General features: G+C 49.5%; 1 protein-coding gene across 1 annotated transcript in view; it reads right to left on the bottom strand.

Annotated features, from left to right (window-relative positions):
* The window catches only part of LOC147709584 (uncharacterized), an 89,825-nt gene that overhangs the window by 49,924 nt on the left and 19,952 nt on the right, over nt 1–19,949 (bottom strand). Inside the window, exon 3 of the mRNA XM_086925513.1 lies at nt 19,308–19,383. Within this exon, the coding sequence (XP_086781639.1) occupies nt 19,308–19,383 (76 nt within the window). The remainder of the gene's footprint in view (nt 1–19,307; nt 19,384–19,949) is intronic.

Below are 19,949 nucleotides of genomic sequence, written 5' to 3'. Positions count from 1 at the left end.
CAAAATACTGCTCTGCCGCCCATTCATAACATGCTGCCCTACGGGCCATTCACACAACAGGCTGCCCTGGTGCCCATTCGCTCAACAGGCTGCCCTGTGGCCCATTTACTGAACATACTGATGCCCTGCGACACATTTACTCAACATGCTGCGCTAGGAACCATTCACATAACATGCTGCTCTGAGCCCCATTTACTCACAAATTGCCCTGTGACCCATTGATTCAAATATGCTGCCTGCAGCCCATTCACTCAACATGCTGCGCTTGGAACCATTCACATAACATGCTGCTCTCAGCCCAGTTTACTGAACATGCTGCCCTGCAGTCCATTCACTCAAATATGCTGTCTTGCGGCCCTTTCCCTCAACATGCTTTCCTGGGGCACATTCACTCAACATGCTGCCCAGCGGCCCATTCCCTCAACATGCTGCCCTGCGGCCCATTCAATCACAATGTGGTGCCCTGGGGCCCCTTCACTCAACATGCTGTTCTGTGGCCCATTCCCTCAACATGCTGCGATGGGGTCCATTCGCTGAACATGCTGCCCTGTGGCCCATTTACTGATCATGCTGCCTTGCGGCCCATTCGCTCCACATGCTGCCCTGTGGCCCAGTCGCTTAAATATGCTGTCCTGCGGGCCATTCACCCAATCACACATAGCCATACTCCCCTGCGGCCCAGCATGTTGTGAATAGGCTGCAGGGCAGCATGTTGAGCAAAAGAGCTGCAGCGCAGAATGTTGAGTGAACGGGCTGCAGGGCAGCATGTTGAGTAAATGGTCCACAGGTCAGCATCTTGAGTGAAAGGGCCGCAAGGCAGCATGTTGAGTGAATGGTCCACAGGTCAGCATGTTGAGTGAATGGGCCGCTGGGCAACGGGTGGTTGGCAGCATGTTGAATGAATGGGCCGCAGCAGGGCAGCATGTTGTATAAATGAGCTGGAGGGCAGCATGTTTTGTGAATGAGTCACAGTGCAGCATGTTGAGTGAATGGGCTAAGAGCATCATGTTGAGTGAACTGGAATCAGGATAGCATTTTGAGATAACAGACTGCAGGACAGCATTTGAAGTGAAGGGGCCGCACAACTGCCTGTTTAGTGACAGGGGGTCAGGATGGCATGTTGAGAAAATGGGGTGCAGGATAGCATGTTGAGTGAATGGGCTGCAGTAGAGCATGTTGTGTGAACGGGTAGTAAGATAGTATGTTATGTGGGCTTCTACACAGTTTGTTGCTCAAAGTCTGTTTATTAAGTTTTGCAGAACAAATAAGGTGCCATTACATAAAATAGGCAACATCGTTCAATCGGCAGACCCATTGCCGCAACAGTGCATGCAATATTGACACTGGAGATCTACTTGGATCGCCTTCCAAAGGCGCGGCCAGTTTGACCACGTCCAGGAAGAAAAGGAGTCTACCATGAAACTGTATGGGGTGCAGGCCCATTGGAAGGGAGAAAGCGCCTGAAGGTGGAGGCGACGCAGAGGCGGGAGATTGAGGTTGAGGGCCTTTGACTTTACTAGGTTAATTTTGTATCTTGAGATGCGCACGTACGTTTGCAGGAAGGGGGGGTGTTCGGCTCTGTTAGCGCCAGGAGGAGGTCATCAGCATAGAGCAGGACTTTGTGTTCCTGACCAGCGAAAGGGATGCCTCTAATGTCAATTGGGTATCAGAGTTGGACAGCCATGGGTTCAACCACCAAGGCGAAGAGAGATGGGTGATCAAGCAGCCCTGGCGGGTGCCTCGGAACAATAAGAAGGAGTTGGTGGTCGTGCCGCTAACAAGGATGGAGGAAATTAACGTCATGTAAGATGCCATGATCTTACTAATAATGAGAGGTCGAGCCCTATTTTCAGCTGTACCATCCTCAAGAAGGGCCCGCTCACCCTGTTGAAGGCCTTTTTGGCATCTAAGGAAAGGAGGTGAGCGGGGATGGAATGGCACTGCACCTTTTTGACCAGGTTGGCCAAGCGATGGAGGTTGTCAGGGCTTTGTCTGTCCTTTATATACCCCACTTGATCCGGCTCCATTAATCCAGGGAGGGGGTTCTCCGGGTGATTAGCCAGACTCTTGACGTAGAGCTTCGCATCAGTGTTTAGGAGGGCTTTTGGGCAGTAGGAAGAGCATATAGTAGGGTCCCTGCCTGGCCTGGGAATCAGATTGATTTCAGAATTAGACATAGTGGGAGTGAGGCTGGTGGAGGAAGTAAGAGAGTTATAAAGCGTGAGCGGGGGGCCTTGAAGCTGCAGAAGGAAAGTCACATAAAACGAGAGCCGAAGGCATTCAGGACCAGGAGACTTCCATTTAGGCTGCCTCCAATGTTAGAATTGGGGGTCTCTGGTTGGCACAGGTATGCACTTGTGACAAACAGGGACCCTCTTCTCCAGTCAGGGCAAGGGAACTACCCCTTAAGAATAACCCCTGCTCATCCTTTAGGTTGCGTGGCGTGAGCAGTCAAGGATAATCCTCAGGGCGCTAAGTCAGTTAAGCATTCATGACCATACACAGCAATATCACCGACCCACCACAAATGGACACCAGGTGTAAGTTTAGTATCAAAAATACGTAGACTTTATGTAAAAATATATTTCATATGCAGTTTTACTTACAAGACCGTTATAACGTTCAAAGGAGGCCACAAGATCTAATCAGGCAAACGTTCTTTAGGGTTCTGGCAACAAGGTACACTGGGGGGTCGTTGCGCACTTCACGCTGGTGATCCGACCCGTTGGCAAGTGAAAAACTACAGGGAAAACAAACATTGCGGACCCTGGATCCGATGCGAACTCCGAATCGAGTTTGAGTTACACAGTACCTTGATGTCGGTGTCTGAGGCGTTTCAGACGGGGCCACAGGTGAGGGCGAACCCAGGACGGGGCCAGCGGTTCTCCGTGTAGCTTTCCGGCTCAAAGGCCCCTCGAGGTGTGAGGCGGGTGAGCAGGACGATGGGGAGAGGTGCGGGCGGTCCAGGGCTTGAAGCAGCTCACAGGCGAGGCGTCGTTCAGGCCTGCTGGACGTACTCTCCTAGTACGCTTTGGAGTTCGAGGCGTACTCTTCTACTACGCTGTGCATTGGTTCGAGCCTTCGGGTTTGCGGGATGGGCAGTATCCAGATGCAGGCAGGCGTGGCACGGAGCGGCTAGTACGGAACGTACCAGCGGCTCCCGATGTACGGTGCGGCCTCTTGAGACTCGGGGGTGTGGAGCGGGGCGTCCAAGTACGCCTGGAACGTACAGGCCGTCCGGGGCTTGGAAAACGCACCAAAGTCAAGTTCCGGCGGGAGGGGCGAACACATGGTGCGCACAGATGCGAGCGGCGTGACTGAGTGCGGGCGGCCCAGCGGTACATGACGTGAGCGGCTCGGACTCGAGCGGGGCTCACGGATGGCAGGGGCAGCCAGGCACAGGGGTCACGGCCCCAAGAGGCGCACAGGAGGTCACAGCTTCGGCGAGGGAGGGACACAGCCGATCGGAAGCAAACGGGCAAAGGCAGGATGAGCCTAATGGTCCTGGGGCTCAGATCAGGGGGCAAGCTCAGATTCAAGCCCTTGGAGATCGTTTCAGGCACAAGTTCTACAAAGTCCTTTCTGGTCTTTTCCTCTCCTTTCTCAGCAAGGCACCAACTTCAGGCCAGTCTCCTGGATCAGAAACAGTCTTCTTCCTTCAGCTTCTCCTGGTCCTTCTAGTCGGGCAGAGGTTCTTCGTGGTCAAAACTGGATCTAATGTTTAGGAGCAGGGCTCCTACTTTTATACACAGTTTCTTTTGTCTTTACAGGCCAGGGGGCCTGAGCCTGGTTCAGCCCGGTTTTGGAGCACTTTGTTGTTGAGACTCTTGCTGTTGCTTTCAGGTTGCAGGGCAGGGACATCAGACGCTCCCCAGGGGGTGGAGCCAGCATTCTGGTGGCAGAGCACAGCCCTATTCAGAGTCAAGGGGCACTCCTCCCACCTATCCTGGGGGTGATCCCTCTATTCACCACCTGGCAGCCCAGACTGTCCCCTGGAATCCCCCAGCCCTGTCACTCACAGAAACCAGACAGCAGATACACATCCTAGCAGAGGCAGGCTGAAATGGTCAGGCAAGCAAATGCTAACTTTCTAAATGTAGCATTTGCAAGCACAGGATAATAAAATAAACTTTACTAAAAGAAGTATTTTATTATTCTGAGTTCAGACATACTAAACTTGACTTTCTACCATGTTCCCTGAGCCTAGTGGGATTACAGAGTGTAATAATTCCAGCAGCCCATTCTGGCCTATGAGATCAGGTAGCCTTACCATAGTGAAAAACGAAAATGGCTGTAATTCACTATTAGGACATGCCACACACATCAGGGCTTGTCCTAACTTATGCTTACAATGCACCCTGCCCTTGGGCCTACCATAGGGGTGACTCACATGAAGTAAAGGGAAGGTTTAGAGGCTGGCAAGTGTGTGCACTTGCCCAGCCAGCATGACAGTACCAGACTGCACGCAGGTTCTGCAGTGGCAGACCTTAGACACATTTTAAAAGGCTGCTTCTGTGGGTGACGCAACCAGCGCTGCAGGCCCACTAGTAGCATTGGTTTTTATAAGCCCTGGCACTCCTGGTGCACTTTACTGGGGACTGATAGTAAACCCAACAAGCCAATCATGGAAATCAATTACATGTACAATTTTCATAGGGAGCACCTGCACTGTGGCACTGATTGGCAGTGGCACAGTGCCCTGAGCAGCTAACACCAGCAAAACATCTGAGGCACACCAGCAAAAAGTGGAAGGGAGACTCACGCCAAGGTGCCAGGTCTAACAGGAGTTCCTGGAGTGCCCGGCGAAGTACGTCAGCCAAAAAGGGCTCCTCCAAGTCATGGGTGTGGCAAAGGTCCAGAGGGGGCCAAGGACAGTTCTGGAGGTAGTTGTCTTTCTCAGCTGGATCTTCTCCTCCTGGGGCATGGAGAGTTCAGTAATAGTTCTGGAAGGCTTCCAGCGTGTCCGCCTCTTGGATCGCCCAGGCAGAGTCTGCTATCTGGAGCTTTGCAATGTGGGAGCGCCTGTGCTGGTGACACAGTCTGCGCACCAGAAGAGAGCCTACCTTGTCTCCCCCCTCATAGTATTTTTGCTTATGGGCGAGGAGTGAGCGCTCTGCCTTGTTGACCCGTAGGGCCCAAAGCTGCCCCTCAGGATGGCCGGGTGGCGCTTAGCTCGTAGCATGAGGTGTTGTTTGTCAGTGTGCTCAAGGGTGACAATGTCTGTCTGAGTGTGGCTTTAGGGAGGCATGTGTCTCGGGACCTGGTTAGGGAGATGGAGGTCAGCTAGCCGCGTATGGTGGCTTTGAAGCCATCCCATAGAATGTGGGGGGAGATATTAGGCATTGTATTAAGCTGGAATTACTCTGTGATGGCATCCTGCACTGCTGCCCTGCCAACTGGATCCCGCAGGAGTTTGGAGGTAAAATGCCTGCGCTGGGGCGCACAGGGTCGGGCTGTGCGAGATGTGCAAATGAGCTCAGTGTGGGCGTGATCTGAGATGGAGATGTCAGATATGTTCGCTGAGGTGATAGCAGGCATAGGGAAACAGAAACAAATAAGTGGTCGATGAGGGAGTAGAACAGGTGCACATGGAAGTAGAAGGAGAAGTCTTTAGAGTCTGAGTGAAGGTAGCGCCAGGTGTCTTCCTGGCCTGAGAAGTGTGGCTCACTGGTTAGAGGAGGCAGACCTGGAAGCAGAGGTCAGCCCGGGACCAGGGTTCAATTCCCGGCTCGGCGTGGTCTTGAGTCCTAAAAATGTCCATGGACTCGACAATTCTCGCTCCGGTGCCTACTCGATTCACGAGTTCACATTCTGCGACTCTGGGCAATAGCTTGCTTAATCTCCACAACGGCCCCTCGCGGCGGAATGCCTGACTTTCACCTTGCGGATACCCTGCCGGGGTTATCTCACAGGGGAATACCAGGACGGGTTCCCTAAGCAAGCGCTTAGAAACCGCTCGGTGATTTGCGCTATTTAAATTCCTGTACATTTAGATTTACATTTACATCTATATCCCGAATCTGTTTCTTAAGCAGACCAGACGTCGCTCCAGTACCCTGGACACGAGGGGTGCTTCTGTCTAGCAGGGGGTCCCAAACCAGATTAAAGTTGCCCCCCACGACCGCGTCGCTGATCGCTACATTACGTTGGTCCGAGAGGCTGCTGTGTGTAAAAGTGTATTGGGTTTGATGGGACACATAGAGGTTGGGCAGTGTCAGGGCATCCCTCTCTACCGTGAGAGTGATAAACCTCCCACCTGGGTCCCTGGTGAGTTTATGAACCAGTAGACGTGTCATGTGCATAAAATCACAACACTCAAGGTTTTGGTGGTGGTGTATGCCCAGTGTTGATGGGGGTATTTGGAGTGTGCCATGCAATGGCAGTCTGCATAAATGAGGTGGGTTTCCTGCAGAAAGATAATGTCTGGGTCGTGCTGTAGGAGGTATTGCCACACTTGTCGTCGCTAGCTGGGGGAGTTTAGCCCATGTACATTAAGAGAGAGCAGCTTGAGGTCAAGTGTGTGGGCCACAAGATGGGACCGAAAGACGGGGAGCCTGACGGTGTGCGAAAAGTGGCAGGGGAGGCAGTGGCGGAGGGGCTCCCTTGATGTGTCCGAATAAGAGCGTGAGTAGGGCTGCGAGGGAGAGACCTCTAGGGGTCGGGGGAGGCGAGTGAGAGCACGGGGAGGGGTAAGAGGGCTAAGGGGGCCCAACTGGGTGAGCCTCTCTATTAGGGGCCAGGGAAATAGTACCGCGTCCAGAAGAGGCGTGGACCTCAGCGAAGTAGAGCTCAATATGTGTGTGGGGTGGCTTTTGGCAAGTTGAGTGGCCAGTCTGGTCAAATAGTCAAACCTATAGAGGGAGTAAAGTTCGGTGAGGTAAACAAAATAGTAAGAAGTGGTAGATCAGGCTCCGCGCCCTGAGCCCTGCTGAAAGAGCAGCAGCCCGTGGGGTCATAGTTTATCGAGTTGGTTGCAAGCCCCCTGAATGTTGAATGGCTGCTATCATACCCAGATAGAGAATAGGTGCCAGAAACCATACTCGGTGCATTGCAACATGCCCTACTGTTTAAAAGGTTAGATGATATCCTGATATTTTGTTGTCATGTGTTTTATACGTTGAGATTTAGGGTTATTTTAAAGTGCTTGTATGTAGAGAACACGTAGTGAGGTCTTTTTTAATGGAATGAGTGTTGTCATCACCTTGTTGCTTATGTGAAAGGAGGTGCAAGGTGTAATTTGAACTGTGTTCATAAGGGGAATCTGTCATATTCTAGTGATTCTATCCTAGACAAGTGAGCCATGATGTGTAGAATGCAGTGTAAAAAAGTGTTTTGTATGCCTCACAGTAGCAGTCAGTTTGCAACAGTAGGTGTTAGAGAAAGGACACTCAGATCTGATGGGGTTGATGTATGTAATTAACTATACATATATTCTATAGTAAAGTGGATTAGGATAACATTGTTTGATCATACACATAGAATTTACTTTAGGCAAGGAATCCATAGCTGCAAAGAAAGACCATCGCTGTGCATTCCTTGTCCACAGCCACAGTGCAACCAATAGTCCCAAGGTCATGGGGGAAAAGATGAATGCCTCTCCATGGGGCTGTGTTCTCACACCTTGCAGTACCTGCACTCCTCTATGCCATCTTCACCTGTACTCCAGCTCCTCTGCAAGTAGCCATGCTGAGGTTGTTTCAACTCCTGCACGACAGGCCCAGGACTCTCCGCTGGACATTTTCCATACTCTTGGCCACTGAGATGGCAGCTTTTCTTCTTAAGGCCACTACAACGGTAGCCGATGCTAGGGGTATACAGCGGCAGCTCCACATTGTAAAATAAGCCCTGCACTCCATACCGTGGCTATCAGCCATAGGCACTAGAATGAGCCATGTGTGCCCTAGATCTGACTTTAAGCCCTCATTTACAATGAGGCTGCGACACTTAAGCGTCACTTTTTGTGATACTACGATGGTGCAGGGGCTTGCTCCATATTTACCAAGCAGCACTAAGCCACTTTGCATGGCTTAATGAAGTCTTGTAAATAACGTTAGTCGTGTATCAAGAGGGAGAGAGAGGACCAGATAGCTAGCCCGTATCCCCGTATTATATACAATTTAATCAAAAAGAGGCTAGCTGAAGTGAGGGGGAACGGGGGTTGTTTAAACAGTATTCTAGTTTAAAGGTATACGTGACTCAGTTTTGTTTTGTCAGACGGTTGTGGCACCTGGTAGGTGTGCTCATGAAGCCCTCACCCACCAACCTAGTTGGTGGCATGCTTCATCACCGGGCCCACCCAGTGACACCTAACGTGTCCCGGGTGTGCTACGACGCCTGGAGACAGCGGAGCAGGTATATCACTGTGTGTGCGGTGAAGAATGTTTGAATGTGAGTTTAAAACGGCTTGGCGGGGGTCCCAGTACCCGAAGGTAGGACAGACTTTAATACCTGGGCCTCCGTCAGCGGTTAAAAATAAGGCAAGTGGACGTTAGAGGCGAGTTACGACCTCCCACGTCCTTGGTACGTCAACATGTTTCAGCCAGTGCCTTATGGATATGCTGGCTTTCCTCAGGACGATTAAAAAGTGTGTGTGATTAAAACTAGTGGACGTGTGAGACAGACTATTTGTCTACACGCCCTAAAGTGTATCTATGTGTGAGAGGGGGGGGATTCCCTTCTCAAGACCACCTGTACAGATAACAAGTAGGACAAAGACAAAACATACAGGGAAAGAAAGAGTCACTTGGAAGATATGCATGAGAACTCATGACAGCCGACTTTATAGCGAGGAAGTGCGGGCTATAAACGGCTAAGGTGTAATGGTATTGGTGGTATCATTATTGTGGGAATCGCACTAGAACATCGTAGGTGGGGTGGTTAAAACAGCGGTATTCACAGTAGTGGTGAAAAGGTGAGAAGGTGAGAGAGCGTAAGTGGTTTTCTTACGCTAGTTTTAAGGATTTGTTCTTCAAGGTTATTGAAGAGGCAAAGTAGTTGATCCTATATGGGAGAAAAAAGGGGTATGTCCACTGAGATTTAGGAGACCTGTAGGGAGAAAAATGACAACGCTTACCTATGGTAGGGGTGGTTGTTCGATCATGCTCACAGGATTACTGACCAGAGCTTGCTGTGGACCTGTAGTGCCTTCTTCGCAGAACCGGTGAGTAGTGGCCGGTTCTTCTGGGTTTTATACTGTGGTTGGTTGATTGAAGGCGTGTCCCTCTAGCTCCGCCCCCCGCCCATCGGAGGGCCGATAAAATCACCTGTGCTGCCCTTGACCCCTGGGACACTTTGCCTGTTTGCTGCCAGCGCATTTCTGGACCCGCGCTCACCTTCTGACTCCAGCGTTGCAGCTCGCCGCACCCGCTCCGCGGGTGCCGCTTCGCCGAGGGTCCTGCTGCTGACTTTGCCTGCTTCCTGTGGGGGCACTTCGGGGTGAACTTTGGGAGTTGTAAGGCTTGAGGGCTGCGAGCGTGCAGGGACTACCTGATCCAGGTGCCCCTGCGAGACCGAGTCCATCTTCCGGTCCGCTCTCCCTCTAGCTCCGCCCCCCGCCCATCGGAGGGCCGATAAAATCACCTGTGCTGCCCTTGACCCCTGGGACACTTTGCCTGTTTGCTGCCAGCGCATTTCTGGACCCGCGCTCACCTTCTGACTCCAGCGTTGCAGCTCGCCGCACCCGCTCCGCGGGTGCCGCTTCGCCGAGGGTCCTGCTGCTGACTTTGCCTGCTTCCTGTGGGGGCACTTCGGGGCGAACTTTGGGAGTTGTAAGGCTTGAGGGCTGCGAGCGTGCAGGGACTACCTGATCCAGGTGCCCCTGCGAGACCGAGTCCATCTTCCGGTCCGCTCTCCCTCTAGCTCCGCCCCCCGCCCTTTCAAACTACTATAAACAGTGTGTGTTCTCCCGCAGCGCGGGACGCAGCTCGGGGCGAAGAGCGGGCAAAGAGCGGGCCGTTTAAGGCCGTTCAAGGACGGCAGAGGACGGCCCAGGCCCTGAATCCCTGTCTCATCGCCCTCAAACCACCATCCAGGTAGGCCGATTGCCGCTTATTCTTTTTTGAGGCTGCAGCCACCCAACACCTGGTACAGTCACATCATCATCATCAACCATGTGACACAAAACAAGAAGCTGTACCAAAAAAGCCACGGAGGTAGCACAAGTGACTGGTCCCATTGACCTTTTCATCTCACGGGTAAATGAGACAATTGATAAGAGCATTGTACTCCTAGAGAAAAGAGTCTCCTTGGACCTCATGAAAGCCAAACGCTCCTCCCTGGGCTCCCTTGCAAATGCAAATTCACCTTCCCAGCAAGCTTTGAGCAATTGTTCTTTGCCTTTGCCCTTGGCCACCATAGGCACTTCAGTACCGAGTGCCGTCGACTTGTCGGTTACCTGTTCAGAATCGGACCCGTCCTTTGTGGATCTGGAGGCGACCCCAGACCTAGAAGCCTGTCGGACACCTAGAGAGACGGAACCGGACCTGGATGGGCTAACCGCCAAGTCGACCCTTTCCGGGCACAGTGACCCAGGGGACAAGGCTACTTCTATACCTTTAAAAGTAGTACCTAAGCCTAAACCCAAGGAGTCTAAACCCAAAGATAAGACCAAAGCTAAAGCTAGTAACCATAATTTGGTAACACCTACTCCACACTCAGCGTCTGGCATCCCTTGCTGGGTTGAAAACATGGTCACGGATCTCAAGCATGACCTCGAGGCTACAATAGCAGCCCAAATTAAACCCTTGATTTCCAAACTTGACAGATTAACATCGCTCATTAATACAAAATGGTCCAATAAGATTAATGAGCCTGGGCCTGTTCCGCAACAGGGGCACAGAGAACTACCACCTAACCCCCAACCCCCAGCTAAGGTCACTAAGACTACAACTGATAAGGCGAAAATACCCCCATCTACCAAGGGCCAATCTGCATCACATTCTCCCCATTCTGGGAACAATTCTGCTCAACCGCCACTTACCTCCACCTTAAAAGCGGCGAGCGATCCTTCATCCTTGCAGCAACTAGCCGCTGGCACTAAATCTACCATCTCCCAAACCAAGGATTCTAAAGGGAAACCTACGAATATCCCAGCCCCTCACTCTACCAACAACTCTGAAGCCCCTAAGCCAAGGCAGGCTCGCTACAAATCTATTAGCTTGCCACCAGAAGTCTCTCCTTTTGTGGTTGTGTTGACTGCTGTCCCCCCACTGAAGGAAGGAGTCAAAGAGACCTATGTAGAGTTAAGAAATAAATGTGCCCAGTGGCTCCAACTACATAGACCACTACCCAGCAGTATGAGTGGGGAAATCCTTACTGTGCGTAGAGGCGATTGGGTGGGTAGGAGTAAGAAAACAATATCAGGGGATGTAATTACTGTTAATTTTAGGGATGTGGGGGCTGCGACTTATATCTGCAACGCACCTAACAGTGGTCCTGCCACCCAGATTAACCCACTCCCCTTGTCTTACTTCCTCCCCAATTTGTTAAGATCCAACTTCCACCGGCCAATTATCTCAAGTAATCAAGGGCCTGCACGTCCCCCACAATATGCCCCTTACCATTGGCAGCAGCCGCCTGATTTTCCATCTTTTGTCCCGCACCATGCTGGTCCTCAGTGGCAAGAACCTTTCCACCCCTTACCACCTTTTTTCCAACCTGCCCAGCAGTGGCAACAACTCCCCCAGCCATTACCCTCTGCTAATCACCAATGGCAACAGCCATGGCAGGATCCGTCTTCGTCTTTGTCTTTTAACCCCTCCTATTCACAGTTTGCCCATCCAAATAGGTACTGTGTACTAGATGAGGTTGATTGACTTCCTCCCAAGGGAGGTTTAGATACTAACCTCCCTTGTGTCGATATCACTACGAAGGACGCAGTACTGGGTGCATCTCCCCCTTCAAACTTAGAGGTGTTATCACCTTCACTAATTAGGGGCAGTGTAGATCCATCTAACCCCCAATGTACTGTGATCCCAGACGGAAACTCAGCACATGGCGAGTTGAAAATCCTCAGTTGGAACCTTGCTGGAATCTCAAGGAAATTAGGTCTCCCGGAGTGGAACGCCCTGGTAGATGCCCATGAAATTTGTATATTTCAAGAGACATGGGCTACCGAACCACTGCACCGGGTTGGGTGTGTCACTTTTTTTACACCAGCAGTAAAACCCAAAGTAGGGAAGGGGCGGCCATCGGGGGGACTTATTATTTGGATAAGTATCCTGCTTAATTGCAGGTTAACTACCACGAAGGCTGGAACACCGGATATTCTTGGTATTTCCCTATTGGGCCTACAGGGAAGAATAACTGTTGACCTCTATAATGTCTATATCAGGGGAACAAAAAATGGGCGCATCTCACCTACTATGATGGAGCTTGAGGCCCAGCTAGGAGAGCAGAGTGGACTTGGTCATACCTTAGTAGCAGGGGATTTTAATTGTACATACGAGCCACTACCCCTAGAAGGAATACCTGACCTAGGTGAAGAGGATAGTAGATGGGGTATCCCTACCCTCTCTATCCCACCCATCAAGCGCTGGACTCGCAGTGCAATCCATCTAAATGCACTCACATTGGAGTTTGGTTTAAGAGCTGCCAATGGCCGCACTCGATCTGACCTGCTGGGTGCTCCCACATTCAACAGAGTTGGTTACTGTACACGGATTGACTATATTCTGCTGGATAGGGGCCTTTGGAGTTATGTTAATGACATGGTTATTACTACTACCACAGAGAGTGACCATAACCCACTCTCCTTATCCCTAAAAAATCCTTGGCCCATTGAAGTAACGCCAGTCGCACCAAGCCGCCCACAGGGGATTACCGTTTCCTCCTGTGGTAGGCGTCTAAAGTGGAGTAAGTTTATGTGGAACACCGACAAACTATCCACCATAGACGAAGTGGTTAAGGGCACGCAAGCCGAAATTGGCTCTATTGACCTAGCTAAAGCAGCAGTCAAGGCCACCGTTATTTTTGAAGCTGCTGTAAAAACTATAGGGGACCTCTTTTGGGTACAATCGTTCCCAGGGAAACAGAAATCTTTATCTAAACCCAAAGGCAAACACGACTGGTACTCGGCAACATGCAGGAAGGCCAAATCTCGCCTAATAGAGGCAGTCAAAGGGAAGTCCCCCCTATTAATCCAAATTGCCAGAAGAGATCACAAAAAGGCACTGCAGGTAGCTAAAAGGGAGTGGGAGGATGCCTACTGGTTAACCCTCAAGGAAGCAAGTATAAAAAAAGACTCTAAATCCTTCTGGGACACCATAAGGGCACGAAACAGACCGGATAGTGACCTTCTAACCTGCAACATTTCGGGACAGGTATGGGAGGCTCACTTTTCCAAACTTTACTCCTGCCACAGCGGCCCGAATGAAAGAGAGCCTGTCCAAACCTTTCCTTATACTAATTACATGTTTCTCCCTAGCGACCCTGACTTTACGATGAAGGAAGTAGAATATGCTATAAACGCCATCATTCCACAAAAAGCTGCTGGACCAGATGGCATCCCGGGGGACCTGTTAAAACTCGATAGTGTTACATGGGGCAAACTTATCCACTCCCTCCTTCTTGCCATCTGTAGGGGCGCCCCCATTCCCGTGTCATGGAAGGGGGCGGAGGTGGTTCCCATCCACAAGAAAGGCCCAAGGGATGATCCGTCCAATTATAGGCCGATTAGCTTGCTAGATGTCAGCCAAAAAGTTGTCGGTAAAGTTATTTTACTCAGGATACTTAACTGGGTAGATGAAAATAAAATACTTACCGATTTTCAGGCCGGTTTCAGAGTAGGTACTGGAACGATAGAGCAGGCTTTCAGGCTTATGATGATTTATTGGAAGGTGGTAGTGATAGGCAAGGGCAGTCTTTATCTCGCATTCATCGATTTAAAGACTGCCTTTGACCTTGTTCCTAGGAACTTGTTATGGAAGGTTTTGGCCAACATGGGGCTGCCACAGTATTTACTATCCTTACTAGTCAGGCTTCACCAGGACAGCTTTGCCCAAATCAGGTGGGGCTTTGGAGGGGAGAAAACGGGCTGTATCCCGGTCGAGAGAGGGGTCCGCCAGGGATGTGTTCTGGCTCCCACCCTTTTCTCTTTGTACATCAATGGGGTGGTTGAGCACTTACTTAAATTTCCATCTGACGAACCATCCCTGGCTGGAGTATGTATACCAACCCTCCTCTTCGCGGACGACACGCTCCTAATCTCTAAAACCCCAATGGGACTACAGAAACTCTTGGACAATTTCCAATCATTTTGCACTGATCGGGGCCTGGTAATAAACACCAATAAAACAAAATACCTCGTCCTTAATCCCCCCAAACAGCAAGTGCGTCCCCCTACTTTAAACACTGAGCCCCTGGAAAGGGTAAAAGTATTTGATTACTTAGGGATACGCCTTTCAGACAAAATGGATTGGACCCCTCATCTAGACAAGATGCTGTTGAACCATAAAAGGATCACAGGTGCCCTATTGAGGGAGCAACGTTCCAGTTCGTTCAAACCAATAGGAACAGTCCTTGAGATTTATGCTGCCAAAGGTGTCAGCTCTGCCCTTTATGGAGCTGAACTTTGGGGCTCTGCATCTACTGAAGCCCTACAAAAATCTGAGAACACTTTCTGTAGACAAATAATGTCCCTCCCTCAAAGCACCCCACTTTTACCCTTATTTATGGACCTTGGCTGTACTCAGATCGGCGAAATAGCGAAATTTCGTCCTCTCTTATTATGGGCCCGTATTTGGCGGGTAGAGGAACTTAGTGGCTACGCCAGAGGTCTGGAAGAAATAATGGCATCGCCACATTGGGCCAGAATCAAATGGCTAAAAGACATGAAAACTTCATTGTCGAACTTGGGCCTACTTGATTCTTGGGCAAGCAGATCCTCACCTCCAAAACAAATACTCAAAAAGCTTTACCGGGATTGGATTTGCTCCCAAAGACATTCCAGCACATCCATTGGCAGGCTGACAGAGGATTTTTTGATGTTTAAAGATTGTCCAAGGCGAGAACCCTACCTGGACATAATCGGGAAACCATTTGCACGGTCCTTGTATTTTAAATTTAGAACGGGTACTTTGCCACTGAACACCTTGACCAAAACATGGAAATCCTGTACATACAAAACTGACTTGTGTCCATCATGTCTAGCCCACCCAGAGACATTAGCCCATTTCTTATTTGTTTGCAAGGAATATGCTAACCCAAGAAGAGTGTGGCTAAAGAACTTATGCCGTCATCTGGGAACCAGGAGCCATGATGTGGCAATTAGGATACTCGTTTCGGACAGCTATGTACCCTATGCCTGTGCCCTAGCTAAATTTTTATTTTGGGCTTGGGCTATTCGAGCCAGAAAGCTTAAATACTCTGTTTAATTCCTTTTTTAAAAAAGAATATTTACTTTAGTAATGTCTTACTTTTTGCCATTAACTGGATATGTGTTACTAATTTTTATTAACTTGCTTTTATGATAATGAAATTTTATCGAAATAAAGCTTTGACTTGACTCAAGGGTTTGAAATGACAGGCTGATGAGGTTGCCTCGTGGTTATACAGTAGACAGGGCATTCCATGGGATGGCATCATTCAAGCCGTCATTGGCAGTGGAAAGGCGATATATCCATCGCTGTTCCTTGTTGAGAAGTTTTTTATCGTTGTTGATGGGGCTTTCAGGGATCTGTTCAATGACTGTCCATTTGAAGTCATTGGGAGTGTGGCAGAGAGTAATGAAATGGTTGGTCAGTCTGCTGATGTTTTTCTTGCACCGTATCGTGCTTCGATGTTCAGTTATTCTGGTTCTGACTTTTCGTGTTGTCATTCCCACATACCGCAGGCCACACTTGCATGTGAGCATGTATATCACGTTGCGTGAATTGCAATTGGTGTGGTTCCGTTGGGTCCAGGTTTTGTGTGGTTCCAGATTGAGAGTTTTGGTATGGGTAGTGAGATGGCACACACTGCAGTCATTGCACGGGTAGTGTCCTGTGACTTTCGGCAGGCCCCAAGCATTCAGGATCGTATTGTCTTGAGGTCTGGGTGGTGGTCTTGGTCGGGTGCTTACCAGTTGGTCTTTCAGATTATTGTTCCTTTTGTATGCAAACCTGGGAGCATCCCAGTTTCTCTGCCGGAATTGATTATTCTCCAGTGTTTTTTGATGATCTTAGCAACCTCGTTGGATGCTGTATTGTAGGTGGTGACGCAAAGTTATAGGTGGTTCCTCGTCCTCCGTGGTCGGGGGTGAAAACTTGTGTAGAGGAGCAATGAGTTCCTTGCAGGCTATTACAAACCGACTGCAAGGAACTCATTGCTCCTCTACACAAGTTTTCACCCCCGACCACTCAGAGAAAACTTGCCATTCGGACAGTTTCTCCGCATTCGGAGAAACTGTACCAACATCAGTGATTATAAATCACAATCGGCAGATCTAGCAACCAAATTGGAAAACCGTGGTTACCCCAAGGCCATCATTCGGAAGACAAACAAGAGAGCCAGAAATCAAAACCGTGACGCACTCCTTGAAACCATCCAAAAGGAGAATAATGCCATCCCATGGAATGCCCTGTCTACTGTATAACCACGAGGCAACCTCATCAGCCTGTCATTTCAAACCCTTGAGTAATAATCTATTAGTTCTGAATGATGGGACATGGCCCCCATGAAATATTCACGGTTCCATAACCTTGAAACCTTGCTCCTATAGATAGAACTCCTAGTGTGTATTTATTACACAATAAGTGACCGTTTAGTGTACCTATTCAGTAACTTAACCTGACAGACCCACGCATGCCTGTCGTTACGCGCATGCATAACTCCATCCCTACCTGCGCATGCGTTGTCTCTGCCGAGCCCGGCGAGCCCACTCTGAGCATGCGCATAGCCCTCTTGACTCACCTGAGTAGCATCATGACTCGGCAGTCCGAGTCTATCTACCATCTCTATCACTATACAGGTACACGCCTTCAATCAACCAACCACAGTATAAAACCCAGAAGAACCGGCCACTACTCACCGGTTCTGCGAAGAAGGCACTACAGGTCCACAGCAAGCTCTGGTCAGTAATCCTGTGAGTATGATCGAACAACCACCCCTACCATAGGTAAGCGTTGTCATTTTTCTCCCTACAGGTCTCCTAAATCTCAGTGGACATACCCCTTTTTTCTCCCATATAGGATCATCTACTTTGCCTCTTCAATAACCTTGAAGAACAAATCCTTAAAACTAGCGTAAGAAAACCACTTACGCTCTCTCACCTTCTCACCTTTTCACCACTACTGTGAATACCGCTGTTTTAACCACCCCACCTACGATGTTCTAGTGCGATTCCCACAATAATGGTACCACCAATACCATTACACCTTAGCCGTTTATAGCCCGCACTTCCTCGCTATAAAGTCGGCTGTCATGAGTTCTCATGCATATCTTCCAAGTGACTCTTTCTTTCCCTGTATGTTTTGTCTTTGTCCTACTTGTTATCTGTACAGGTGGTCTTGAGAAGGGAATCCCCCCCCTCTCACACATAGATACACTTTAGGGCGTGTAGACACATAGTCTGTATCACACGTCCACTAGTTTTAATCACACACACTTTTTAATCGTCCTGAAGAAAGCCAGCATATCCATAAGGCACTGGCTGAAACATGTTGACGTACCAAGGACGTGGGAGGTCGTAACTCGCCTCTAACGTCCACTTGCCTTATTTTTAACCGCTGACGGAGGCCCAGGTATTAAAGTCTGTCCTACCTTCGGGTAATGGGACCCCCGCCAAGCCGTTTTAAACTCACATTCAAACATTCTTCACCGCACACACAGTGATATACCTGCTCCGCTGTCTCCAGGCGTCGTAGCACACCCGGGACACGTTAGGTGTCACTGGGTGGGCCCGATGATGAAGCATGCCACCAACTAGGTTGGTGGGTGAGGGCTTCATGAGCACACCTACCAGGTGCCACAACCATCTGACAAAACAAAACTGAGTCACGTATACCTTTACACTAGAATACTGTTTAAACAACCCCTGTTCCCCCTCACTTAAGCTAGCCTCTTTTTGATTAAATTATTTGTAAATAACGTTCCCTTTAGCGCAGTTTTCTCCATTATAGGGGGGTGCAATGGATGTTGCTGGGGGGCGTTCCCAGCAACACCTATTTTTATGACACTGCCTCAGATTTACGAAGACACGTAACTCTGAGGCAGTGCCAAAAACGTACCCCCTCCATGCTGCAGCACACATAGAAAGAGGAAAAAGCCTCTTGTGATTGTTTTTGTGCAGGAAGGTTTCCCTTCGTGCACATAAACAATCATCCCTGCTATGCAGGCACCCTGGCACCATGGTGCAAAGGTTCCTGCATGGGCGAGTGGTAGCCCATTGTGTGCCAGCACAGGGGAAAAGGACAGAATGCACCACATCTGAGAGATACGGCACATTCATGCCCTTTTCTTTTGCTATAAAGCAGTGCCAAAGGAAGGCCTGTGGCACTGCCCTATGGAAAAATCTTGTAAATAAGGCCCTAAGTTGGGCATCATCGAACTCCACCCCTGGCATATCTTTCTATAATGCCTGTATAGGAATCATCAGTATGGGAATCATCTCAGATTCAGGCCCCTGTCTCAAGCCTTTGATAGCATCTATTACATTTCTTCAAGGCACACGGTTAACCCAGCTTTAGATTTAATCTCCGGAAGACCCCGCAGTGATCTCTGCTTGCAATTTACTGACCCAAATGCAGTTACAACCCCAACCATAAACCTGGCCCAAGATTCCACGCTTGTTAGATCTAGCACTTGCGACAACTCCTACTTACGCTCTGACGAAGATCCAAGCATCCATTTTCAGAAGCTTTGACCATGTTCATTGAGATATCACCTTACTCAAGGCCACACATGGCCACCACTTTCATCTACAGCCAAGTCCATGCTGAGAACTCTGAGAATAATGCAAGCCACAGAGTCAAGCAACCTTCAACAGGGTGCTGGCACTAGCAGGCATTCAACAAAGACTAATGCACCCCCTATTCTGAAATCCTGCGTAGTCCCTGTTTACGATATCTGTTCCAAGGCAAGTCAGGACAAATGTGGGTATGCCTCACTCTGTAATAATCATGGTTTTCTGAAACATGCAGCAGGCATAATGTGCCTGTCAAAGCTTGCCTGGGCATGGCCATGTCCACCTCACATATTCACAGGAGCTTTACCCAGCCTGATGATAGTGGTGCTGTTGACATTCGGTACCCTGATGCCAGCCTTAACAAGTCAACAAAATCCAAGGCAATCCCAAACTAGTTTAGGATGACCAGGGAACTACAGAAACTCACCAAACTGACAGGACTGACTGACAGGAGGATGGGAGGCCTGGGTTTTTCTGAAAAACTTCAGCAGAGCGTCCTTCACCTGCAGGAAAAAAGTAATGGCAGAAGAAGACTTGAATGTAGTTATTCACTTGATTTCATCTTCACATGCAAACTCATCTGGGTGATTACACCTTCATCGCATGCAAACTCATCTGGGTGATTACACCTTCATGGCATGCAAACTCATCTGGGTGATTACACCTTCATCGCATGGAAACTCATCTGGGCGATTACACCTTCATCGTATACAAACTAATCTGGGTCATTACACCTTCATTGCATGGAAACTCATCTGGTTCATTACACCTTCATCGCATGCAAACTCATCTGGGTGATTACACCTTCATCGCATGCAAACTCATCTGGGTGATTACACCTTCATCGCATGCAAACTCATCTGGGTGATTACACCTTCATCACATGCAAACTCACCTGGGTGATTACACCTTCATCACATGCAAACTCATCTGGGTGATTACACCTTCATCGCATGCAAACTCCTCCGGGTGATTACACCTTCATCGCATGCAAACTCATCTGGGTCATTAAACCTTCATTGCATGCAAACTCATCTGGGTGATTACACCTTCATCACATGCAAACTCA

Source organism: Lissotriton vulgaris, chromosome 6 (assembly GCF_964263255.1).
Source record: "Lissotriton vulgaris chromosome 6, aLisVul1.2, whole genome shotgun sequence".
Lineage (NCBI taxonomy): Eukaryota > Metazoa > Chordata > Amphibia > Caudata > Salamandridae > Lissotriton > Lissotriton vulgaris.
The sequence above is the reverse complement of the archived record's forward strand: the minus strand, read 5'-3'. Positions and strand labels throughout refer to the sequence as shown.